The sequence below is a fragment of the Rhipicephalus microplus genome, chromosome 6, assembly GCF_043290135.1.
Source record: "Rhipicephalus microplus isolate Deutch F79 chromosome 6, USDA_Rmic, whole genome shotgun sequence".
NCBI lineage: Eukaryota > Metazoa > Arthropoda > Arachnida > Ixodida > Ixodidae > Rhipicephalus > Rhipicephalus microplus.
Genome location: NC_134705.1, coordinates 142,079,540 through 142,106,046, shown reverse-complemented (window position 1 = coordinate 142,106,046; position 26,507 = coordinate 142,079,540). Strand labels below are relative to the sequence as shown.

The 26,507-nt window shown below is 48.5% G+C and overlaps 1 protein-coding gene across 9 annotated transcripts in view; it reads left to right on the top strand.

Annotated features, from left to right (window-relative positions):
• Positions 1-26,507, top strand: part of LOC142765574 (putative ferric-chelate reductase 1 homolog) — a 91,065-nt gene that overhangs the window by 45,478 nt on the left and 19,080 nt on the right. For 5 of the 9 annotated variants that reach the window (XM_075866777.1, XM_075866772.1, XM_075866773.1 and 2 more), the window contains 6 exons: positions 1,295-1,481; positions 6,626-6,733; positions 8,779-8,894; positions 9,747-9,833; positions 11,573-11,629; positions 22,282-22,381. In XM_075866777.1, the coding sequence (XP_075722892.1) occupies positions 1,295-1,481; positions 6,626-6,733; positions 8,779-8,894; positions 9,747-9,833; positions 11,573-11,629; positions 22,282-22,381 (655 nt within the window). The remainder of the gene's footprint in view (positions 1-1,294; positions 1,482-6,625; positions 6,734-8,778; positions 8,895-9,746; positions 9,834-11,572; positions 11,630-22,281; positions 22,382-26,507) is intronic. The other 4 variants (XM_075866778.1, XM_075866776.1, XM_075866780.1 and 1 more) reach the window with 4 other exon arrangements.

The following is a 26,507-nucleotide window of genomic DNA, read 5'->3' as shown; positions in this document are numbered from 1 at the left end:
CGGAGGGCCCACCACGCGTCTATAGGACAACACGCAAACCTACGGATCTGTGTACGTTTTTTTATGGTTGTGTTGCTGACTCATGATCAAAGATGTAGCACTTTTTAATGAGTGGGCCTTTAAAACGCCCACTATAGTTGCTCAATCCACATCTTTTGATGCATGGCGAGATTTCATGCTTCTGCCACGCAATACATGATGTTTTAAGGAGACTTCTTTTTTAAGCAAGGGATCAGAGCATTCATATTGTCACGGGGTCGTGACATGGACGAAGGGACCAGGCTGTATATCTAAGGTGAAACTGTTTATTTGGCCGAACTTGTGCCCGGTGAACGGAAAGTCGGATTACAGCGATACACACTGGCACTCATAGCGCCTAACGGAACGTCGGCCGTCGATCAACTCACAACCGGTGAAGCACGTCGACATTTATACATGTGCCGTCGAATATTCCAGCGTTATCACTAGCGCCCACGTAAGGCCTTGTAGAAACTGTAATGTTAGTGTTGGGCGTGTAATCGCATAGGACTGTTCTAAGAATATCTTGACAGTTCTTGGTCATTCGGTGTTGTTTGCGAAAGGCAGATTTTACAGCGTAGCGGGGCGATAATAAAGCTCGACGAAGGAATGTGGCAATATAGTGGTTTCTACTGAAGCAGTTTCAACAAATATTGTGTATCTATGGTAGAACACCTGCTCCACGCAGACGGCCCATTGGTTCAACCCACACTCACACCTGAACATTCTTATTATTTTTAATTAATTTGCATCATTCTCTGTTTTTTTCTCACGGACAAGGTGATTCTTTACTCACAATTAACTGCACCGACGCCGACGCCGGATTACTGCACGACGAGCTCTTTAACGCTATCCCTTTGAAAGTTGTGGCAGAGCCAGTTGCGACGAGTGTGAATCGTGATACATACACCTGCAAAGATTTTGAGCTACATTTCATGATGACGATTCCAAAGTAAGGAAGCGCTTACGTTAGGAACATGTCTAGATATCATGGACTGTATCATGGCGTGAGGGACAATTCTGTCGTTCTTGCCATGTGATTTCGGTTTTTAGAATGCGACTTTCTTATTGGGTTTCATCGCCCGTTCGCTGTTATGTCAACCTTACAGTTTTGCGCTTCACAGCCCTTCATTAACAACACTTAACAAAGCTCTAACACGCTGTGATGTTTCCTTCGAGTTGGTCCCAGTATTATTTTGACTAAAAGAACCTCAAAGTGTCCAGCGTACCAAAATATTCATTATTTTATTTTACGTACTGTACTTCGTGTATACAGACATCAGCGGGCATCACCTTTGGCACCCACGGAGTGGTGGACGGCCTGCTTCGTTGCGCTTGGAACCGCAAGAACGTAACCGTCGCTCAAGGAAAGACCTTCGACATCGGCAAAGAAAAGTACTATCTGCTTCTGGCCTCTGGGTCATTCTTGGTGGACGCAGCTACCGGAAAACCCACGAGCCAAGGTTTGTTAATAAGATGACTGCTTTAGCCCGTGTTAATCGGACGTACATGATTCAGAACACAAGTACGTCGTAGTGGAGAAGGGCCTAGGATGCTCGGCTGGTGAGCAGATGGTCACGGGTTCGAACCCGGCTGTGGCGGCCACATTTTGATGGATGCAAAATGGTTGAGGCCCGTGTGGTGCGTGATGTAAGTGCACGTTAAAAAACACTATAAAGTTTCCGGAGCTCTCCTCTACGGCGTGTCCTTTAATCATATGGTGGTTTTGGGACGTCGAACCTCAAATATTGGAGCGCAAGCTGTACATGGCAAGAATAAACTAAGAAAGCCGCCTGAATCTTCCCACGGGGGGAACTCGAGTAAATGCGTCGCAGAGATGTGGGGGTTTCACGTGAATGTTGCGTAATTGGATTTGGTTTGGGAATGACTAATTGTTATTTCATCTTTATTATTCTTATTTATTGAATGAAGGAGAGGCGTTGCCTTCAACTAGTGACCCGTTATGCCCCCACGATCTCCGACGACAGCGCAGCTCTGGCCGACTGGGCAAGCCCTACGCCATCTCCTGACGCCGACAAGATCTATCACCGACTGGTGCCCCGTCCTCGGACTCCTGCGACCGTGTCCATCTTTCCTATCTCCTTTTTACTTCCCTCGTTTTCTGTCGTTGGCTGTCTCCGCGCCTCGCTCTCTCCTTCCTCTCCCTATATATTTACCTTTTAATCATATCCTTTTAATCCCTCCTTTCCCCCATCCCTTGTGAGCTACTGTTGAGGTGTCGCACTCTGATGCAGACAGTCACGGGGTTTGCTTTTCTTTCTCTTTAAGAATCACACAAGAAAAAAGTGCTCGACCGCTTATATGCGCAACACCAGCGTTCGAGGGAGAGGATTACGGGGGAGAGGTTCGCACTCTTACCGTGTATTCTCGGCTTGCTGAACGAAGTGACATTGAAAAAGGGGAAAAGGAAGAAATAAGCGTGGTACCGTTACTGCCTCTCTCAATGGAGGGCACCTCCACATTTCTGGACAGGGAAGGGGGGAATGGGAGTTAAAGAGACAGAAGAAAGGGGTAAGAGAAGGGTAGTTAAAAACATTCGATTGCTTGCATTACGCACGCTGAGCGCCCGGTAGTGTTTGTCCTTTAATGGCTCCTGGAGGGACAGCTTTGCGGGTGTCTTACTGAGCCGGCACGAGACTCGAGCATGCGCAGTGCGGGTGTGGACAGCGCCGCCGACACCGAAGCGCAATTAAAATCCGTTCGGCAGTGGTGTCATGAGCGGTCTCCATTGGCTGTGTAATGAGCTACGTCGTTCCCAAGCACGCGTGCCATTGGCTGCGTTGTGAGTGATGCCGGCGCCTCGCCAAGCTAGCGCGCAATAGTTTCTTCTAAGACCTCTCCGCTGAGTTGGCTCGCGATGTCAGACGCTCGCAACAACGCAGGTTGCGACGTCAATGTGACATTTGTGGGAGTGCGTTCTCCGGGATGAACGCTGCTCATTACATTCCTCATTGACCGTGATCACGTGAGACACAATGTGCGGCTTGTGAAATAAACACTGTGGTAAACCCTAGTGAAACGTGTGTCGAATCTCATTAAGAAGCAAGGACATGTAATAACCAGTAATTGTGAAATGGTTCAGTACCACGTCGGGTGAACCCACTGCTGAACACTGGGGCCGCACGTTCCAGCTTCTGCTGGTTAACCAATCTTTAACGAAATTCTTGGGCAGTGATTTTTTTTAATTATCATCATTAGATAACAAAAAACGGGCATAACTTCGTATCAGTTATTACTTGATTGATTGATATGTGGGGTTTAACGTCCCAAAACCACTATATGATTATGAGAGACGCCGTAGTGGAGGGCTCCGGAAATTTAGACCACCTGGGGTTCTTTAACGTGCACCCAAATCTGAGCACACGGGCCTACAACATTTCCGCCTCCATCGGAAAATCAGTTATTACTTACCGATGCGAATAGCATAATGGTGACTCGGTGACACTTTGTTGGTGTTGTGAAAACGCAAAAAGCGTCTGAACGCAGTACTCAGCTCGTGGAACGTTATGCAAAGTGTTTTAAATGCGGAGCATTTCTTAGTCGCACCATGTCACACTTCGGCGTTGGAGGTGGCGCCTAAAGGCCCTAAAGCATTAGTGGCGCTGTCCACACCCCCACTGCGCATGCTAGCGTCTCGTGCCGGCCCAAGAAGACACCCGCAAAACTGTCGCTCCCCTCCCCTTTTCTCCCCTCACGAGACCGACGCAAACAATGTCTGCTAGTAAAAAAAATGGCAGCATATCCACGGAGTGAATGATGGGGAGTGGGGCGAAGCATTCGTCCGTCCATTCGTTCTTGCTTCCGTCCGTTCCTGCGTACGTCTGCGTAACCGTTCATGCGTCCATCCACCCGTTCGTGCGTGCGTCTGTTCGTGCGTCCGTCCCTGCGTTCGTCCATGCATCCGCGCCTGCGTCCGTTCATGCGTCCATTTGTGCATCTGTCTGTGTGTCCGTTCGTCCATCTATTCAGCACTCCAAGTACCACCATCTCGCATCTTTTCATCATATATTCTCCATATAGAAGCACCGCCATCCAGTGGACATTTCAAAGACTAAACGGGAGGTGGCACATGCACACTTTCTTACGGCTTGCGCTTCGGGTTTACTTCCCACCGTTAACCACCTCGAGTTCATGATATATACTAGTTCACTGTATTCATGGCTATGCGGCCCAACGCTCGCTAAACCTTTCTAAAACCAAGGAGGTTACACCCAGCGAGTATAACGTAGCAACCCTTTCTTGTCAGATCGTGCTCAATGTACATGCCAATAGCTGCTAATGGGGATCGCAGCGTGCGCGTTACCTAAAGGCCGAATTCTCCTGTTTCTCATTCCCCCTTAGCAGCCATTAACATGTGCATTGAGCACTATCTTTTATTGTTAAACAACGCACAGAAGAAATCTCTCACCGGAACCACCTTGGAGGTCAAAATCGTAAGGACCGCTATTTCGGGTATGTGCCACTGGTGGTTACGTACTACGAGGGACGCACAAGCCACGCCATAAGGAGCTTCGCCCCTAAAAAAACGATTGTTCGCGTTGCACAAGTGTTCTCTGGCCACTGTATCGCGTGTTAAAGATTCAGTCAAGGGCGTTTCAAAGACGACAGTCTTTTTTGAGGACCTTCGACGCAAAAATTTTGGTCTGTCTGTCTGTCTGTCTGTATGTCTGTCTGTCTGTCTGTCTGTCTGTCTGTAAATTTGTCTGTTTGTCTACTCTTAACAGCATCGGGTACTTGAAACGGTTGACCCCGTCCCCATCGCCCACCAATGTTGCCCAGGATTGAGCGTGTATGCTTGTGCAATTGTCAATTAAAAAGCAATTATTGCGCATGTATGGAGCACCATGACAACACTAATATATTCTACATGAGCGCTTTACTAGAAAAGGCATGTATAACTAATTTTGAGGACCGTAGCGCTTATCAAGCTGCGCTGACCATGCAACGCTTGCACGGAACGGGGAGTGTTTCCAACGCTTTGCTAAGACGAAACGGTGGTGGCACCTAACCGTCGCCTTGCGTTCTACACCTCATCACCTCAGAGATGAGGTGTAGAACGCCCACCCGTCTCAGAGCCACGCGTTTTGTTGTCGAAAAAAACTGCCACATGGAACTCATGTTTCACGTGTGACGCGATTTGATGCGCTCGTTCACCTCCGCTGCACGCTCGAGGCACTCTAACGCAGCGCCTTCAGAATAACACTCAGCGATTTTTTTTTTTTGCGCAGAACATCAAATAAATGTCTTGTTCACTCTCTCCACACGCAAGACTATCGTCTTTCAACGACATTTGCAGAAAAACATGCAGATACGGGGCCAATTTTTTTACTTGGCTTTCGCTTGGCGTTTAAGGCAACGCTTCTCCTTTATTTATTAAATAAGAATAATAAAGACGAAATAACAATTAAGCATTCCCAAACCATACGCAATTACGCAACATTCACGCGGTATCCCCCCCACTCTGCGACGCATTTACTCGAGCTCCCCCCCCCCCCCCGTAGGACAATGCGGGCGGCATTTTTTTTTTTGGATGAGGCATGCGTCTAGGCGTGGTGGTTATGGCATGACAGTTCGGCATTAGAGCGATGCCATCGTCACGCGTTAACGTATTACCTTACTTACTTACGCTTACTGAATTTACATGTGCGCTACGCTTACGTCACTCGCACTCGTGTGTCCTTGTGGATTACATTCCTTTTGTAACTACTTTGCTCATGTATATCTTGCCATCTCTATTGAAACATACAGATGTACTTGAGAGGTAAATACTAACATTAACCATATTAAAACGTAGGCATGTGTACTGTAGGTGGCAATTAGACGAATATGATTTTTTAGAGGTTAAGCACCTTAAGGCCGAGGTTTGTCCCGTGTCTCTTGTCCGGGCTACATTATAAGGGGAACACTTGGGTATCGTGCGGTAACGTGAGACGCAAAAACTCGCAGCTTATCCACGGAGTGACTGATGATGAGTGGGGTGAAGCGTCCGTGTGTTCAACCATTCACGCGTACGTCCGTTCACCCCTCCGTTTGTGTGTGTGTTTCTGTCCGCGAGTCCGTCCGTGCGTCTGTCTGTCCGTACATGCTTTCGTCCATGCGTCCATCTATATATCTGTCCGTATTTCTTCCATCCATCCATGCTTCCATTAGACCGTCTCTCCGTGAGTCTGTTCGTGCGTGCTTATGTACAACCGCCCATCCGTCCATCTATCCGTGCGTCCGTTCGTGCGTCCGTCCGTCCATGCGTCCGTCAGTCCGTCCATGCTTCCGTTCGTGCGTCTGCCCAACCACCCGTCCGTCCGGACGCATGGACAATTAGACACAGAGACGGATGGATGAACGCTTCGCCCCACTCATCATGATTTACTCCGTGGGTATGCTGTGAAAACCACTAACAGCATCTTGTCATATTATTCCCAAGGACATATACAGAAAACGGCATCTAGTGAGCCAGTCATAATCTAGAGGTGGCTACATACTACATACGGAATAATACGCATGGCCTAAGGAGCTTTGCCCCCATAAAAAAGTTGCGAAGGAAGGTCTCCGCTGTAGTCATGGAGCGCGCCCGCATCGTTTGGTGCAGAGAAGCAGATGCACACCATCCGTGGTCTCACTGCCACGCCGCTGCTCCTGGCCCAAGCGTACGAGGTGAAACAGAAAGAAGAGGACTTCCTTCCTTACAAGATTCACGGCAAGTTCCCTGCGTTGTCCTCGTTAGCGCACTTCTAAAGTGCCATTGCGTTATCTATGTTAACGCTACTTCTACGTATAACATTAAACGAAGCTTATAGGAGCTACAGTTCATGTTGATAGCAGCGGAATGTTTTGTGAAATTCCCAGCGTTGGCGAGTGTACACATGCCGGTCTGCAGAATGCGGCCTTCGAAGTTGTGCTGGTCCCATGTGCGTTTGCACTGTTTTCCAATGAATAGTACTCTATAAAATGTGCGCGTGAAATGTGGCTGATGTGGTGCTCCATGCACCGAGAATGGCGCCCAGAAACTACAAAAGAGGCGGCAATCGCACTAGCTACCATGTGCATGGATGCAGCTGCGGTTTTTACTGATTCGAGAGCAGTCATGCGAAGCAACTTTAAAGATCGTGTTTAAGACCCCAAGCACTCGAGATAATGAAGCACTTGTACACCTGTGTCGCATGGGTTCCTGAACACAGAGGGCTGGAGAGGAAAGAGGCGGCACTTGCCATGGCCCGCGATCGAGCCTACCATGCTATCCCTTCTCACTCCCAAGGCGCCAAGACAGCGTCCTCGGAGTCTCAGTTCGTACCCATCACATACTCTGCAATATTACAACATCAAAAGATGAAACTCTGAGAGTATCTACCTCCACATTCAATTGGTCAACAAAGAAGACAGCACCATATTGAGAACCCTTCTGAGCAAAGCCTACTCATGCGCAGACTGTACCCAACGTTGCACGAATAGTATAGCGGAGCAAAACCAGCTTCTACCCCCCATGGAGGGTCTCTGCATTCCAGGAACCCACTGGTGCACATTGCCTCCTTGGCCCTGGCGACAAGACCATCAGACGTCGTTGTTGGCCGAGCTCCTCCAAGCCGAGCTTGGAGGAGCTCACTCCGTGGGTGTGCCCAATATGCGGCGTGCGTGACATCTTGGCCCGCGTGATCCTTTCATGCCCACGTAATTTACTAAGACGCATCGCTTTCGCCGAAACCCGCGAGGCCGGTCAAGCGAACGAGCGCCTTATTAAAACATGGGTGGCCAAGCTCGGCTTGGAGGAGCTCGGCCAACAACGACGTCTGATGGTCTTGTCGCCAGGGCCAAGGAGGCAATGCACACAAGTGGGTTCCTGGAAAGAGGAGACCCCCAGGGGGGGTCGAAGCTGGTTTTGCTCCGCTATACCATTCCGTGAAATAAACGCTTATTCCTCCTCCCCATTAGGTGGGGGGCTTGCTGACCACCCGTTTTTCATATCGCAGTCCATACTTATTGCGAGATCACTTGCCATTATACATTGTCATTATTTATAGCTCCATGCCTTTTGATGACTGACGCACGACCCTCACTGCAGCCGGTGGCACAGAAGTGTTGCGCTGTAAGCACAAGGGTGATGGTCCAATTTCTGGCCCCGAGGAAGAAAAAACGTTAGGATGGGGCATGGCGCAATGAGAAAGAAAGAAAGAAAGAAAAAAGAAAAATATAAAGAAAGAGAAACAAAAACAGCAGTACAATAGGCATGCGCACGCTAAGCTTCGTTTGTCTCTATTCCTACGATGGGTGAACGGCTCCTAATAATTGTTCCTGGCGCTTCCGTGACTTAGGAGTTGATGTACACGAAGGATGTGCATGCCATTCTGGCTATGGTGATCGCTTTACGTAGAGGGGAAACGTCAGAGCTCTGTGTAATGGGTTTTGTCCTTTCGTGCATTAACTACCCTAGATGGCAGGAATAATCCGGAGTCTTCTACCAGGACCGTAGCGATACCCACTGCTCGGAGGAAAGCAGTGTGCTCTTCCAATAAACCCATTCAAATATAATTCATTAATTACCGTGACAGTTAATTTCCCCTTATATGCAGGAAACTTATGCTTCGGCATCATATACACGAGGGCACTATAACTCTTACACTTAAAGCACAGCCACCGATTTTGTAACAGTTTTGTTTTTACAAAGCTTTTTCAGAATATTCGGCCAACTAGAGGTAAGCGCTTCATCGTGAAATAGTTAAACGCCATTTTCTATTTTCTCCCGTCCAGGCTCACTGATGCTCTTCGCCTGGCTTTTCCTGGTCAGCGTGGCTATCATGATGGCGCGACACTTCAAAAAGGACTGGACGGGAGTCAAGATTGCCGACTTGCATGTCTGGTTTGTCGTAAGTTCACCAACTCTGATATAGCAAAAAAAAGCGTAATAGCAGTAACGTAACAAAGTGGCTGATTGGGCTAATTGGTTTAGCAGACGTAGCCTTCTTATCAATAAAGTTTTAGTTGGAAGTCAGCGCTTGTCCCGTCCTTTTCCTGTCCGCCATGTATTTTTTCGCGTCGTTAAACCTCAAGTAACGTTCAGCCGCAATTAAACCAGAGCAGTAGAGACAGTTCGCGAATTCGTAGTTATAACCGCGGTGTTGAGGTGTCCTGCAAAACATTCTTGCAGTTATTCTACCTGCGCTATCTGTGTCGGTTTTATGTCGAAAGCAGCGATAAATGGAGTCATTTAAAACTAAAATTAACACAGAGATTCAAACTGAAGTTATGTGGTTTTGACAGTTTGACTCATGTCCTCGTACAAGAGCACGATTATAAGTTGTTATTTTTTTTGCGAAGTTAAGGCTTGACACATATGCAACTCGCATTTGTTGTGCACGTTAATTCTGTTTTAGAGAATCGTGCCTTCCTTGACACTCGAAAAGGATTATAACAGTATCCAAAGAATAATGTGAGCGGATCTTTAAAAAAAGTTACATGTGTGGCCAGTTAAGACCTAACAATAAGAATAACAGGTGGACCCACAGCCATAAATTGTTTCGGGTAAGTGAAGGGGGGTTACTTGTTGAAGGCCTTGAAAAACAGGCATTTCCATCGTTTGTTTCTGCGAAACATATCTTCCCATTCAAGATTGTGAGGATGGCGTGCCACTCACCCTCTCCCCAATTACAGGCCTGGTAACGTTAATCTCTTTTCTAGAGTGTAGAAATCGCGTGCCGACGTAATCACACTGCCCGCAGTTTCACCGAACCGTCATGACGCTCGCCCTCATCTGTATTCTGGCGTCGCTGGCGACCGTGGTCACAGCTGCCGGAGGATGGAGCTACGTGAGTCTTGTCCATTAAATTGCCTCATTAACAAGCGATTGGTGCATGTATCAACGCTTATATGAATGCTCACAATGTAGAAGGGTTGCCATAATTGGAGTGTTATACAACCGAAAGAGCCGTAGCAAACACGATGCTCCCGCGTGGCAAACCTCTCGGTCATGGCGAAAGAAAAAAGTGTATTTTTTGCAAAGGAAATCGAAAGCTGTGATGAAAATCCAACCAAAATAAATTATTCAGGCCACTGTTTCCACGAGAAGGGAAAATTGTGAAAAAAAACCCCCTGTACTCTGCCTTTGTCGATGTGCGTTTCTTCCATAATATCCGCATTTGTTTGATAACTAGTTAGCATGTAGAAAATTACAGCATATCCACACAGTGAATGATGATGTGTGGGGTGAAGTGTCCGTGCGTTCGTGCGTCAATCCGTCCATCTGTCCGCCCGTGTTCCCGCCCGCCCGTGGGTCCTCCGTACATTCGTCCGTGCGTCCATCCATGTGTACGTCCATGTGCCCGTCCGTCCGCACATCGGCATCCTGCTGACGAACACGAGCCGCAGTGGCCTTCCGCACCTGGCGCTCCTCGTCATGGTCCGCCAAGCTAGCACAATCCGGAAAGTTCACTCGTACGGCGACGATCCAGGAGAATGCCAAATAACGGTTGCCGGCGTAGCCCCGCGCAGCCCACGCAGCAGCCAATCAAAGAGCATGGTGCACCGCCAACGCCATCTAGCGTACCTTCATTCAACCGCCACATTATCCGCATGTCTAAGGGACCGTGTTCTATCGTAAACGAAACGAGAAACAGATAGAGTTACTGTATAGGCTACCTTTAGGTATGCTACCTAAATGTAGCTTATACAGTAACTCTAGAAACGGAATACGTACATCGCCATCTAGTACATCAACACCCAACTGCAGTTTGCATACATTTCTATGGGGCAGTGCTATCTATTACTGTATGGGAAGGGAGACGCTACTGCGTACAGAGGATCGTCGACGATTGACGTCGCTCAATCACCAGTTAGGTCTCACCATAAGGAGCTTGACTCCCTAAATGGTCATGCGCAACTATTTAATTAGGCGATGTTTAAAGGGACTTGGTGTTCTACTGCAAGGAATGACCAAAATTTGTGAACACAAGCCACGTACTCTGGAGAGAAAGAAGAAAGAGATATGAAAAATTAGGGACATGGCTTAAGGAGTCCAAGGACGGGGCACCGATCGGCGAGAGCTACATGGCGTCAGGAGATCGCGGATGGCGGGCTGGTCGGCGAGAGCTAGGATGGAGAAAAAAAGAAAGAGATATGAAAGATGAGGGACGTGGCTTAAAAGGAGTCCGAGGATGGGGCACCGATTGGCGAGAGCTACACGGCGTCAGGAGATCGCGGGTGGCGGGCTGGTCGGCGACAGATACGCTGGCGTCGGAGATCGCGGGTGACGCAACCGTTCAGCACGGGCCATGGACCTTTTGTCTCTATCAGGAGATGGCGCCGCACCCTCTCCTTTTGGGGAGAGACGGCGAGTGGCTAAGCAATGTTGCACACCCTCGCTTTCTCCCTAGCGCTAAGGCGCGGCGTTGCGTCCGCAAGCAACGCGCCGGCGCGATGTGACGGGTTCGTATGGTGGCGCCTTTAGGGTTACGTTTGTTTAACTTCAAGTCGATTGCAGCTGTACGCACGGATCGATAGTGGCATGTGAGACAATTAATGAAATAAAACGTTTTTTTCCTTACTTCAGGGTGTCAACTGGCATCCCATTCTTGGCATCACGGCGTCGGCTTTGGCCATTGCTCAGGTTTGTATTGTAGTCGCACTTAAAAGGGTCAAGCGAAAACAGAAGTGATTAGTGTTTAAATTCTACCTGGCGAGATGAGAACAACAAAATACGGGGAACTTTTTCTTGACTTGCGATGATCGGGTGTTCGTTTTCGCGAACGCACCGCCCTGGTGTTTCACTGAGAGAGAGATAAGTAAACATTTATTTTGAAACAGTGCTCCGAGCAATGCCCGGTGTGACCCTGAGGTGGGAGGGCTCCTTAGTCCAGGAACCCTCTGGCTTCTACTGCCCTCTTGGCCCTGGCGACGAGTTGTTGTTGCTCTTCCAGGTCCTCGAGGGCGAGCTTCGCTTCCCACGTTTCGTTTGTGTTTCATTGAAACTCTTTTTTTTTTTGCGTAGCGACGACACACGATACGCGTGGAACAAAACAGGTGGCGTGACCTTGGCTGAGCTTTAGGGTCATGTTCAGAAAAAAAAAAGCTTTTTTGAATATTTACTTCAATAAGTAGAGAGACAGCTGAAAAAGGCCACGTTTTTATATGCTTTCACCCAAGACTACTCGAACATTAAGGACAATCTTAGTGGGTTCTCTTAATCTCCCCTTTCCCAGTTTAGCGTTGAGCACTTCTACACAACTGGTGATGTGTGGTCCCAGATCTCCGCACTTTCGGTCGAACTGCTTGATGACGCAATGTTATCAGGCGTCATACTGATTTCACATTTTCGTGATATGTTTCGTTAGGATAATGTGATATGTGACCACGTGACTTTTTGAGCCGTCCGTGCTGGCATTGGCGCCTCCGGTCCCTTCTCGCGTTTCTGGTGGATGCAAGACTATCGTTTCAGCAAAGCAGACGCATGGTCGCTTATACATTCTCCTAGGACGACTCGATCGACCATATGGATGCTTCGGTGATCCAGCCCGCTTAAGTTTCAACAACGAAATTGGGGAAGTACAGTACTGGAACGAATTGGCAATGGCGCTGAGCCTCTACCACATTCTGAAAGCCCCGAAAATGAGACGGCTCACATCCATGCTCGAGCCACCCATTCCGGGGCAGCGCTAGAGAGATGGGCAAGTGTCCTTTCATGACATCACGAATCATGATAAACTAAACTCCAGGCTTTATCCACTGTCGTACTAGTGGTTCACCTAGGCACAGGTACGCATCTAAAAAAAAAACTTCAGCCAAGATATTTTCTTAACCCATATATTTTGCTTAAGATACTCGGAGGAAATAAGTCGGAATACAAAATGGCTCCAGGCAGTGGTCACTATGAATGACTGCATATTATGCGTGATATATCCCCAGGGCAGAGGGAGAGGCCATGTTGGGCAGCTCAGATCCAGTCGATCAGATAAGAGTTGTGCAATGGGCCATCCAAGTCAACGCTAATTTTGAGTTGATTATGGTAGTCTAACAAAGAATAATGCGCACATGCATTTAACGAGATAGTTTTTCATCAATCCCCGTGAGAGGGCGAACTCCGAAACGGGCGTGGATGGAAGGTCACGCTCCTCAGCCCCAGCTCACAATTACAAGCACGCCTTATACGGCAGGCTGAATACGCCGCAGGATCCAAACGTTCACACCACACAGTTTCACAGCTTTCTTTCGAAGATGTTACTATAAAGGGTGCAAAGTAAGCCACAAGTCCTTATAACGCCAAATATTGTATTTATTTTGTCAGCGTCACATTTTAGATAAGACACCGATATTTAACTTATAACCAGTACAAGTGTGCAGGCTTCACAATATATGACGTACTATCCGGTTAACTTTGTATGTTGTGGTATCGTAGAAATAAAAGCTTCCACATTACACTAAGCTGATAATCAGTTATTTGATTTTAGCGGGATGGCTCGGTGCTCTCCCATAGTTGAGTACGAAGTACTCGAAATCGTTAAGCATTTTTTCTAAACACAGCTGATTGAGGGTATGGGGCAGTGAATATGTTACTATATGGCAGAGATGCCAACCCTCGGAATTTATACCTAGCCCGGCTACCCGACGGGTGTCGTTTTGTCAATGTGGTCTCATCAAGTGTGAGGCGCAAGAGACGGCTTACAGCTCTCCCATAGTATAGCCCTTTTGTTGTCCTTGTTAAGTCCTCCGGCCCACATCACTCACTCTAGTCGTGTGTCCTGAATCACCCTGACGGCATTACATCTGCCTGGTCACCTCTACGAATTCATGTAGCCGCTGGGGTGGGGGGTTCTTCCTACCCTTGGCCGCTTCGAAAGGTGGAGCATGGTCCAAACAGGAACATGTCCGAACAACTCCGAGAAACAAATCAACATGTCTTGAGGCAATGTGCCGATGCTCATGTTTTTTGGAGGGTTATGCATGCTGGATTTCGTGGCCTCGGAGTAAATTGCTTCGTTTCTTCTGGCCGTTCTTCTCCAGGCCGCTTCGCCTGTCTTCGCATTGTTGCGGGCGCTCACTGTCTTTGGTGCCATTGCTGCGAGGCGGTTGCAGCAAGCCATCGCCGTCGCACACTCTTCCCGATCTTGGAGTGACTGTACACTGCAGAGCTGCTTTCTTTTCTGTCGGAGGAACCGTTCATTCTCTGTGAGGAAGAATTCCTGCGGCACTGGTCCTGCCCCTTTCGGTTAGTTTATGAGCGACACGTGAAGCCTGTTTTTTTGGCTTGCCTGGTTTTGGCGGGCTGATGTTTGTTTAGTGCCGGCAAAAATGTCTTGTAAGTGGCATGTAAATACATAACATACAATTGTTCACGTGTTATTTGTGTTTTTCGTTCCCTATGTCATGTACATAGGTAACCACATCTTCTTGTAACAAATTTTGGTGTGTATGCGTAGGTTTTGCTTCACCACAGGGTTTGGTTGGTATATTATTGATGTCTCTTGCTTGTGAGAATAAATTTCTCTAAACACATCGCGTGAAAGATTTTAACCTCGCAAGCTTTTTGACCCCTTCGTGAAGAGATGAGCATACTTCGCCGTCGTGAACTCGTCTACGGCGTAATTTTTGGCGACACGGCCTTATCAAGTGTGAGGCCCGCTGGATGGCTTTATGCTCTTCCATAGTAGAGTACCAAGTACTCTAAAGCGTAACTACATTGTTCGAAACATTTGAAACGTCCACAATTCATTCTAAACACATTGTTTTTCACATTTGGTCACAATAAGAATTCGGGACGGCTCACTGTGCTCCAATAGTTGAGTACGAAGTACTCAAAATCATTTAACACTTTTGTCTAAATACACGTCGTAATTTGAATATCGAACTTATGGTCCAAACATACAAGAGGCAACTATTTTTTTGAAGACATTACTGTCGTTAATAGCAACTGGATACTCCTCATCTAGCGAAGCTTGCATGTATTGGCTTGTCCGAGTCAGCGTCATAGAAGTAAGGTCGAAGTGACAAATGCTCCCAGGCACAGCACATGTGGAGAATGGGCTAAAAACAGCCCTCTTGGACCTGTTGTACGAGGGTCTAGCTCTGCTGTTGCCGTATGAGGTTGCCCTAGTCGCCGCTGTTGGGACTCCGGGTCCTGCCGGTCTCGTTTTCGGTAGCTGGCCCCGTCGCAGGATCCATCGTCCAACAATTCAGCGAGAAGAAGCGCCCGAACGAACAACAGAGATTTATTTACATGTGGAGAAGTGGTCAACTGACCCAAAGAGAGAAGAGTGCGTGCGATACAAAACGTCTTCGGCATTTTATAGCGCCGCGCCGTTGACACTGGGCGCCTTGTCCGCATCGTCAGCCAATACGGTGTCGCCGGCACCTCGGCCACGAGGGAGGGGAAAACACCTCTCACAACACAAGGAGTGGCACCACCCAACACGAGGTCCATATATGGTCCCGGCGCCCCAAAATGTTACCAAATATGGTCACGAACGCACAGCAGACCCCGTAGCTCTCCCGGCGAGGAGGAACCCGAATGGGGAAGTGGGGGTGGACGACACCGTCAGGTCAAGAACCGGTTCTCCCCCCAACTCTCCCTGCTTGGCTCCCCAGGGCCGGTCGTAACAGTCTCTCGCGCGGGGGGGGGGGGGGTGAAGATCTCGATGGGCTGAGGTTTGCAGCCACTGTCCGGAGAGATCAGCGCCGGCAGTCGGTTTGGTGACGACCGTCTTTGATGAAGTAGAGGGCAACACCTGCTTCATTGAGGGCTCAACAGACGTCACATACGCACATGAAAACACAACTACTCAGCCGGTGAGCGCCGGACAATTCCGCCAAACTCCACCAGGCAATTTTCCCCTTTAACTGATATTAAAGGAAATACACAATTTATTCAAAATGTTACTCACGCTTTAAGGTGACACAAAACAACAACACCTGAAGCACACCGAACCCGAAACCCTGGATAGCCGTGTCTTCAACGTTTTCAAACAAGTACACCTAAAAGAGTAAAAAAACAATCACTAGCTCTTGTCTAGGTCAGGAAAAAAAATGCCAGAGTTCTCGAGACATCCTCTCGCGTCAGGGGCATCGACTTAAGCCATCAGCGTTGCCATGGAGTACACCCTTTTTGTAGCGTATTTCAAACGTATATTGTTGCAAAACGAGGCTCCAACGCAGCAGGCGGCCGTTCTTAGAGGACATGGTCTGTAGCCAGGTGAGAGGACAGTGGTCCACTTCCACAATGAACTTGCTTCCGGCAATATAACAAGCCAGTTTCTGGACTGCCCAAACCAAGCACGCACATTCCTTTTCGCTAGCGCTGTAAACCTGCTCGCGAAGGGTGAGTTTCCGGCTAACATAGAGGACGGGATGCTCTTGATCCCCCTCATCCCTTTGACTAAGAACTGCCCCCATGCCTCTATCACTAGCGTCGCATTGGACTATGAAAGGCCTCGAGTAGTCCGGTGAACTAAGCACAGGTTGGCTCTTAACACTCGCTTCATCACGGAGTGAAGCTTTTCTATCGAGTTCGACTGCGGATGGTAGACTGAACTATGCAATAATTTCACGCCACACCGCTCTAGAAAGGTTGTCGTTAAGGCACTCGTGAAAATGGTGCCCTGGTCTGATTGTATCTCGGCAGGAAAGCCTACCCGGGCAAACACGGACAGAAGTGCGTTCACTACTTCGACGGAACTTAGCTCTTTTAGCGGGACCGCCTCTGGAAATTTAGTAGCTGGGCAGATTAAGGTCAGGATGTGACGGTAGCCTGAAGTTGTCTTGGGCAAAGGACCTACTGTGTCAATTACCAACCGACGAAAGGGTTCCGTGACTACGGGTACCAGCTTCATTGGAAATTTCGCCTTATCTCCCGGCTTACCCACTCGCTGACACACATCGCAAGATTTTACAAACCTCTCTACATCTTTAAAGCATCCCGGCCAGTAGTATTCCTGTAAGAGACGATTTTTCGTCTTCTTTACGCCTAAGTGGCCTGACCATGATTCTCCATGCACCAAACTAAGCAAATCCTGACGATACGCCTGAGGTACGACTACCTGGTCAAATTCTACTCCTCGCCTATCTAGATATTTTCGATAGAGTATGCCGCTCTTCTCTTGGAATCTCACATTCTGTTTGGCGATTCCCTCTTTCGAACTGTCCTGGAATTGCTTAAGCGTTGGGTCACCCTTTTGTTCGGTTATTAATGAAGCGGGGCTCACCTGCAGCAGCCGACTGAAATTATCCGAAGTTGGCATGACACACAACTCTTTTGTAGTTCCTAGTACCTGGAATGTGTCACCCTCTGTGCTATCCTCTGTACTACCAGGAATCGGCTTGGGAGCAATGGCATTTTCTATTTGCTCGGTCAACGAGGCGTAATTGACCCCTTCCAATTCGGGAGGAGGTTCAACGTCGCCTTTAGGAATGGTTGCCTCCGCGACTACGGCTTCTGCAGCCTGTTCTCGCACAAGTCGATTTGTTACCGTGGTGTCCAACTCGCAACCAGGCCCATTGTCGATTTGAGGCTTGTTTGCCTCAGTGAATGTTGCTCTCGCAGCCAGCGCACGTGCCTTCGATCTAGTCAGTGCCTGCACTATGCCTTCTCCCAACGTTAGACCTTTCTCCTTCAGCATTTGATCTGACTTATTTGAAAATAAGTAAGGATACTGAGGGGGTAGATATGGCGATACCGCGGCTTCCGTTTCCAACGTACCAAATGCGCCTTTAAGGACAACTTTAGCTACGGGGAGGCACTGACTGTTTGCTTCTACGGCTTGTCTAATCCAGGCACAGTCTCCTGAATACTGTCCGGACTGAACAAAAGACGGATGAACTACGTCCATAGTGGCTGCGGAGTCTCTAAGAACCCGACACTGCTTGCCGTTCACGGTAAGGTCGTACATATAGGGCTCTAACAACTTCATGTTCTCGTCGGCTTCATTTATAGATAAAAAGGCCACCTTTTCTTTCGGGCAGTGTTTCGCGAAGTGCCCTGTTTCGTGGCAATTGAAACAAGCAGCCGGTTTTCTCGCCTCAAATTTCCTTTTGCTTGCCTCTGCCGACGCCCCATGGTTAGATGAATTGTTTTCCTCACCCTTTTGTGCGAGACTTGTCGGTTGTTTTCTAAACGGCGCCTTATTCGGCCGTAGGAATTTTTCCCTTTTAGGCTCGCTGTTTGCCCCGAGGGCGCGGCGCGTAACGAATTCTTCAGCGAGCTCTGCGGCTTTTGTTACGGTGTTCACGTCCGGTCTATCCTGCACCGAGAACCTCACCTTTTCTGGTAACCTTTGATAGAATTGTTCCAGACCGATACACTCGAGCACCTTGTCGTGATTCCCATACGCCTTTGCCTCTTTGAGCCACTCCCCCATGTTGGCCATTAACTTGTAAGCAAACTCCGGGTATGAATCATTGTTCTCTTTTACGGCGTTGCGAAATTTTTGCCTGAAACCTTCCGCTGACAACCTGTGTTTCTTGAGAAGGCTCGACTTTACCTCACTGTATTCGTCAGCCTCCTCTTTCGTGAGGCGCGCGATTACTTCTGAGGCCTCCCCCGGAAGTAGGGACAACAAGCGTTGAGGCCATGTATCCTGGCTGAAACCTTGCCTTTCACAAGTTCTCTCAAAGTTGACGAGGAACAGCCCAATGTCCTCCCCTAGCTTGTACGATCTCATTAGGTCCGTCATTTTGAACCTGACCCGCTCTGCTGTACCGGATGCCTCGCTGCCTCCTGCTCTACTATTATGGCTAATCTCTAGCTCGAGGCGCTTCATTTCAAGCTCGTGCTTTCGCCTCTTATCTGCCTCAGCTTCTGCCACTTTCCTTTCGGCCTCCGCCGCCTTTCCTTCGGCCTCGGCCGCTTGCCTCTCCTGAATCTCCTCGACACATTCTGACAGCTCGTCATCCTCCGCCCCCAATGCGAGAATCGCCTCTATCAGCTCTGGCTTTCTTTGAGAGTCCGACACCTCCAGATTCAACTCCCTTGCAAGAAGCAACAACATGGACTTTCGCAGGGATTTCAGATTCATGGCTGCCTCCAGTACCGCTGTCTCTGTTCCACAAAGATTCCTGTCCTGCAACTAATTAACCTTGACGGCAACGACAGCTCTAGATACCTGCCTTGCCTCAAGTTTTCCGTTAACTTAGTCTACAAATAAAGCTTCAAAAGCTCTTACACGGAATCCTGCCCTGTCACTGTTAACCTTGACGCCACTGACAGAAAGAGCTTAACCAAGCTATCACACAATTTCTGCCTGACGCAAGTTACCTGTTAACCCAATGACCAAGACAGCCCCTCTCTACCAGCTTTTACTTAACACATAGAGTAAATGCCTGGTAAAATTTAACAGAGAAAGCCGGCACTCACCCAGTTCGCAGTCATGTTTCCAGCGTCGTGCCTCTCAGAAGTGCCGTTCGATTCCCTCTGGAAGTCGATGAGCTCGTGTCCTCCTTCTCCTGTCGTCCCGTTGTTGAACTTCGGGCTCACTCCGTCCAGTGGTCGCTTTCGCGGTTATCGGCATCCCACCGCTGCCACCAGTTGTTGGGACTCCGGGTCCTGCCGGTCTCGTTTTCGGTAGCTGGCCCCGTCGCAGGATCCATCGTCCAACAATTCAGCGAGAAGAAGCGCCCGAACGAACAACAGAGATTTATTTACATGTGGAGAAGTGGTCAACTGACCCAAAGAGAGAAGAGTGCGTGCGATACAAAACGTCTTCGGCATTTCATAGCGCCGCGCCGTTGACACTGGGCGCCTTGTCCGCATCGTCAGCCAATACGGTGTCGCCGGCACCTCGGCCACGAGGGAGGGGAAAACACCTCTCACAACACAAGGAGTGGCACCACCCAACACGAGGTACATATATGGTCCCGGCGCCCCAAAATGTTACCAAATATGGTCACGAACGCACAGCAGGCCCCGTAGCTCTCCCGGCGAGGAGGAACCCGAATGAGGAGGTGGGGGTGGACGACACCGTCAGGTCAAGAACCGGTTCTCCCCCAAACTCTCCCTGCTTGGCTCCCCAGGGCCGGTCGTAACACCGCTCAGGCTCGCGCGGAGGAAAAGTGAAGGATGTTCACACGCGCTTTGGCAGAGCCACTCTCGCCTTATACGAGTCTTCTGTTTTGGGCGGCCACGGCAGGGGGGAAAAAAGGTTTGAAAATGCTGCAGTGGAAGCTCACGTATATTCCCCAAACGTGAAGCGAACGCTTGCCCTTCGTTTATCTTCAAAACGTACTCTTTTAGGGTTGTTCCCGCGTAGAAATGAATTTCTTTCCTTCGTAAAATGCGTAATTTGTCCAAATAAACAATTGTAAAGATCACCGCAGTAATAATATCTCGTTCAGGTGCAGCGTCCACATATGTGAAAGCGACTTGCTTTGGTCAGTTTCTCGGACCAGCTAGAAAGGAAGGGCAAGATATATTGCGCATAAAACCAATTGAACCTTCTACATAGTCAGCGCACTTTGATTTAACCCCAATGTGCTGGGTAAATTTGTAGTTGAGGGTTGCTCGGTGTGCCGCGTTCCATTACCAATATTATAAGTATTATTCTTCTTTGCTCATAAACAGCCAAACACGAACTGCGCGTAAATTTAGGGACCTAGATTTCCAACTTTTTGCGTAAAAATCGAACATGACTGATTGCACACTAATAAATATTTAAGTACACGCAAATTAAGAATAACGAGCAAAGATCACCCAAAGGAACCTGTAATTTTTTTAATGTAATGTTGAGGATGTCAGAATGATGTGCAATATTTAGACATTTACGGACAGTTCATCATAATTCGTGCCTGAAGGGGATATCTCGGGTTTTACGTCCCAAAATGGCCTTACGATTATAAGAGATGCCTTAGTGAAGGGCTCCGGAGATTAGTAGAGGCTCCACATGAGCATCTATTTCTCCTATATTTAAACGTGACTGTCGCGCCCGGGATCAAACCTGCAACCTTTAGATCAACAGCCGAGCTCCTTAGCCACTGTTCCACGGAGGCGAACAAACCACCACACTGAATGAAGCCAATCGCAAAAGCATTTTGAACAGCAACTTGGGAATTTTTCAGCTTTAGAAAAGGGGTTGAGTTGCTTGCGAAAGGCTAAAGATGAAGCTGAGCTGATCGGCTCTTCGCTCGTCGTGACACGTGGTTTCGAGTTTATAGCACTGCTTTGAATCGTAAATCTGCATGCAGCTGTTCCACGTCTCACTTAAACACATCAACGTGGTTCTATAGATCCGCAGCTCTTCATCGTACTTAACGTACACGTGTGGGTTTAAAACGATCTCACGTAGGGCAAGACCAACGCAAACTGGTCTTCGTCGTCCCCGACTCTCTCTCTGAAAGGTGGCCCGGCAAGCTCGGCTAATCCAGAACCATATGGCTAATCGTTTGGTCATGAGTGGAGGCGCAGAGTGTCTGCGCCAAGGAGTTTTTCAAAGCTCCTTGGTCTGCGCGCGTGGTCGAGGCACGTGGGCGATGCCAAGCGCAGACACGCCGTGGTGACGTTGCTGCACATGCGCAGTCCCGCGCAGCTGGCAAGAGCTCAGCGCAACTGTGTCTGGCATAGAGTTAATTTGGTAGCCATGGCAATATTTAAGTATGAGTTAATATGGTGTCCGGGATTGCGAATTGGCGGTGCGGCGCCGGAAACCCCGGCTGTGCACAGCGCCCCAAATCAGTGAGAGCGGCTTAGCGCCGGCTGTGCGCCGTTACTGCAAGATAGAGGCGCAGTTGCTGCAAAGACGGATGTCTGAAGTCACGATGGTTGCGGCGAGTTTTAGCGTTGCTGGTTACAATAGCTGGTTACCACGTTTGCTGGTTACCACGGGTGGCTTTTTTTTGTGGAAAGCCGACCTTTCTTAGGTCGGCTTAAACAGCTAAGCTTTTAAAAGATATCTTTGTACCAATATCGAAAGCAACCCGGAAGCACTAACAACTTCAACGTCACTATCACTGCGCGTTTCGCGTAGTTACGTTATTATAAAACCGCGAATGTTAGAAGATTGTTTTATAGTGCAAATAGTGCTTAACGTTCGAAATATGGGCTAAGTAATGTTTAGTCATTGCGGTAGATACTCCAAGTTTCCTTAGAGCCTAGCAAATCTTCATAGAAATGAAATCATGTTAAAATAGCGTACAAGAAGCTACGAAAGCAAACATGTTTATGTTTATCTGCACCTGTGAACTATTGACACGACGCCCAATTTACGTTCATGTTGCGGTAAATTCGTTTGACATCATACGATTCTAATAACAAAAAGGTAAACGTCAGTGACGCATTCTGCGCAGCCTATCATGGCGTTGTTCCGGTGCCATGCGAACGAACCAAGGCGTCCCTTGTTCAACTGGCTTCACTGGACCAACGGCAACGTCGCACAGAGCGTCGCCTGTAAGCGTTGTCTTATATGTGGACCATAAGCAGAAAATTCGTGTGGAATGCGTATGTAGGCAAGTGAATTTTGGCGAGTACCCCAGCAGCACTAAAATAGTGTCACGTGAGTCTTTGGACCAATGGATTTTCACGCCTCATTCATTCAAGCGACTGCATGGTCTAACTAAAATTTGTTATGGGGTCTGGTGAGGGGCCCTTTAAAAGCAGAAACAAACACCAGAGTGGCTACTACGTTTGCAAGGTAGCCTTCGTACACACATACGCACACTTGTGCTACGTTGTACAGCAGAGCCGCCTGTTAGGCATCAAAGAGAGTAAATGGCAGGCGTGGAAACAAGCGAAGGTTGTTCTTAGAGGGATGCTTTCAATTATGCTGACAGCATACGGACCAGTGAAATGGGGCTCTGTTTTCATTATAAACATTCATTTTTGCATCCAAGAAGCACTGCGAGGTTTCTGGAACGCTATTTGGACTATCAGTGATGGCTCAATGTTAGCCCCAACGTCCGTTTAAAAAGAAACTGATTACGACACTCCTTATAAGGGCGAATTCGGACGCAGCTCTTCATTCCGATTTAGCTACTCATCGCAGTGAATGCTCTGAGAGAAATGTGCGCAGAACTATCGTTACACACTGCGATTATAAAATCCACACATACTTTTTATCCAAGAGACCCGGCCCACAAGCAGTGCCTTCTGGGTAATGAAAGAAGGCCTCTGGTAAGTGTAGAGAGGAACCTTTTATTTGCTGCGGTTTGAGCCTGTTGGCAAGCCATAATGAAGACAGATAAAACTGCACAGGGCACATAAGGGAAAAGAAGGCACACATACGTAGTACTACACAAGCTTCTGTGTATCTTTGTGCGTTTGTGTGTAAGGGGTGCGTGTGTCTGCGCGTAGGTGTGTGCTCGCACGTGTGTGAGTGCTTGCGTGTGTGTGTTCACCCATGTAGTTGGTGCGCTTTTACCAACGGATATTTGTTCGACTTGTTGCACCTCTGGGCTTGACGAGCCATCGACGGTGGGCCTCGCACTCGGGACTACGTTATCGCCTGCTCCATTCGTGGGATAGAGGTGGCCAGCTCGTTCGACCTCTGCTTCTGCCGCGTTCATCCCCAACTCTCGCACGCTTTTACTAGAGCGCGTAACATACGACGTGCGGGGTGATGTTAACGGTTTGGACTTTGTACGGGAAATTATGGCGATGGCTAGAACCCACCAATTTTGTCTTTATATTTGCTATCGCAATAAAATAGTGGACACGCAAGTTTCGCCCTGCCGTGGCCTCTATCATTCTGAACTTCACGCAGACTCCAAGTGCCGGTGCAAATGCCACAAGCTGTGGCTTGAGGAAAAACAAAAGTCTGCTCAGTGATTTTTGCCTGCGGATAATTAAGCGGTCGATCGATGTTGCCATGAACCTTTCTGTTGTTCATCACATAAAAGGAGAGTGACCTTCAAGAGATTTAGTTTTTCATTTTCATCGGCTGTCCTATCATACTATTGAGAGACAACAATCAAGCCTACAAACTCTTCTTTATTCACACTTGAGCCAAAGTCCGTCTGCCGATACCGAAACGCTGATGATGAGTATTTAGAGGTAAAGAGGCGAACAATATGAATAGCGCTAACAGTATGAATTGTGCTCATACTAATTGGCCCGCGTGACGAAGCGGCCAACTTGGCTGCGACTTATACTTGTGAGAGACGTCGCACAAAAGGCTTTAGACGGGAAACATGGACTATCTCTGAACCACGGTAGCGACAATAGGAAAAAACGGCAACGGGAGTGATACGATAGTTCACAGGGAATGTTTGCTCGTTAATTATGTAGGGACTAAATAATCGCGACTGAAACCTTTCGCACAATTCTGGCACACGTCCAAAGGAGCGCGTCGTCGCCAGGACGGAAAGAGACGTCACGATGAGAGACGTCGTACCGCTGCTTTTGCGATCGTTTTTTACTGGCTTCGTACTAAGTCGAGCAAGTTTTCGACAGTTTTTAAGTCTCGAAACAAGCTGGTCGGGTGTAGTCGAAGTGACGGTCGGTGTGCAGAAGGAAGCGTCGACCGAGAATGCCACTGAACGACCGTAAACAAGGTAGAAGGGCGAGTACGCAGTAGTGCGTTTGATGGCGGTGTTGTGAGCGAGTGTCACATATGGTAAAATTGTCTCCCAATTATCATGAGCTGGCCCCTAATATACATGGATATCACTTCAATTAGTGCGTGATGGAAGTGCTATGTGATACCGTTCGTCTGAGAATGGTATGCCGATGTGGTCTTGTGAACTGTGCCGCAATTTTTAAGCATCTCTTCAAGTATTGTGGATGGGAAAGTCTTGCCGCAATCGCTTAAGAGGACACGGCGTGCACCATGACGCAAGACAATGGCTTCGAGAAAGAAGGTTGCCACGTCAGACGCTGAACTGGAGCGTAGAGGAGCGGCCTCCACGTACCACGTGAGGTGGTCAATGGCTGTGACGATCCATCAATATCCTGCAGCTGTTACTAGAAGAGGTCCGACCAGGCCTATTCCAATAACATCAAAAGATTCCTCTGGACATGGCATTGGTTGCAGCAAGTCAGCAGGAGGTGAATTTGGTCGCTTGCGCCGTTGGCATAGTGCGCAAGAAGAGACGTACCTTGCCACAGATGTGGAGATGTCATGCCAGAAGAAGTGGCTCTTGATGCGGCTGTACGTTTTGTTAAATCCCAAGTTGCCAGCTGTTGGCTCGTCGTGAAAGACCTCAAGGATTCACGCCCGGAACGAACGTGGAAGAACGGGGAGCCAACAGTGTCCATCATTATTTAAACGTATTGGTGTAGGTCGTTGCTTTCAATCTTGAATCGCCTGAGCTGTCGGCGCAGCCTGGCATTAAGTGGTATAGACCTGCTGCAGAGGCCTTCAACAATGCGCTTGCAGTTGGAATCTTGCTGTTGAAAGGAGACCAACAGGGTGTATCTAGTGGAAGACAGTGACCCAGCAAGGGTGAGTTCCGATAATGTTAGTTGACGCGATGCTTCATCATGTTGTGACGAGACATGAAGAGACTTGCTCGGACTAGATGGTAGCGGGAGAGGGCAACGAGAAAGGCTGTTGGCGTCTTTGTGTTTTTTTCGCGATTTGTACACGACGTCAAATGTGTATTCTTGTAGCTGAAGGACCTAGCAACTGAGGCGTCCTGACAAGTTATTTAACGGTGACAACCAGCACAACGCGTGGTGGTCCGTTGCTACGTTAAAGTGTCGTCCGCAAAAATATTGGCGGAATTTCTCTACGGCCCAAACTACAGCCAGATATTGCTGTTCCGTGATCGATTAGTTTTGTTCGACATCCGTGAGTGCACAGCTGGCGTAGGCGATTACTCTTTCGCGACCAGCTGTGTCACGCTGTACGAGGACGGCACCGATGCCATGGTCGCAAGCATCGGTGTGCAGGCAGGTATACGGGCATTCTCGACGAAGTGACTGAGGAGGGGGTCAGATGTCAGCGCTGCCTTGAGGGCGTTAAAAGCGATTTCATCGGTTGTCCAAGAGAAGGCTGTTCTGGACGTCAGAAACTTGTGTAGTGGCGACGCAATGGAGGTGAAGCCGTGAATGAAGCGGCGGAAATAAAAGGCAAGCCAAAGAAAACTTCGTAGTTGCTTTGGATTGTCGGGCCGAGGGAAATTTCACAGCCCACACCTTGTCAGGGTCTGATCTAACACCATCTTTACTTACAAGGTGACCTAACGCTATGATGATTTTGCGGGCGAAATGGATTTTTTATATTGAGTTGCAGCCCAGCGTTAGACAGACACGTCAGAACTTCGTCTATCCACTCAAGATGCTGCCAGAAAGTGGAGGAAAAAATGACGATATCATCCAGATAACAAACAGGTTCTCCACTTAATGCCAAGAAGAACGGTGTATATATCGTACGCTCAAACGTTGATGACGATTGATGATAGATATCTGGTGTTTAACGTCCCAAAACCACCATATGATTATGAGAGACGTCGTAGTGGAGGACTCCGGAAATTTCGACCACCTGGGGTTCTTTAGCGTGCACACAAATCTGAGCACACGGGCTTACAACATTTCCGCCTCCATCGGAAATGCAGCCGCCGAAGCCGTGATTCGA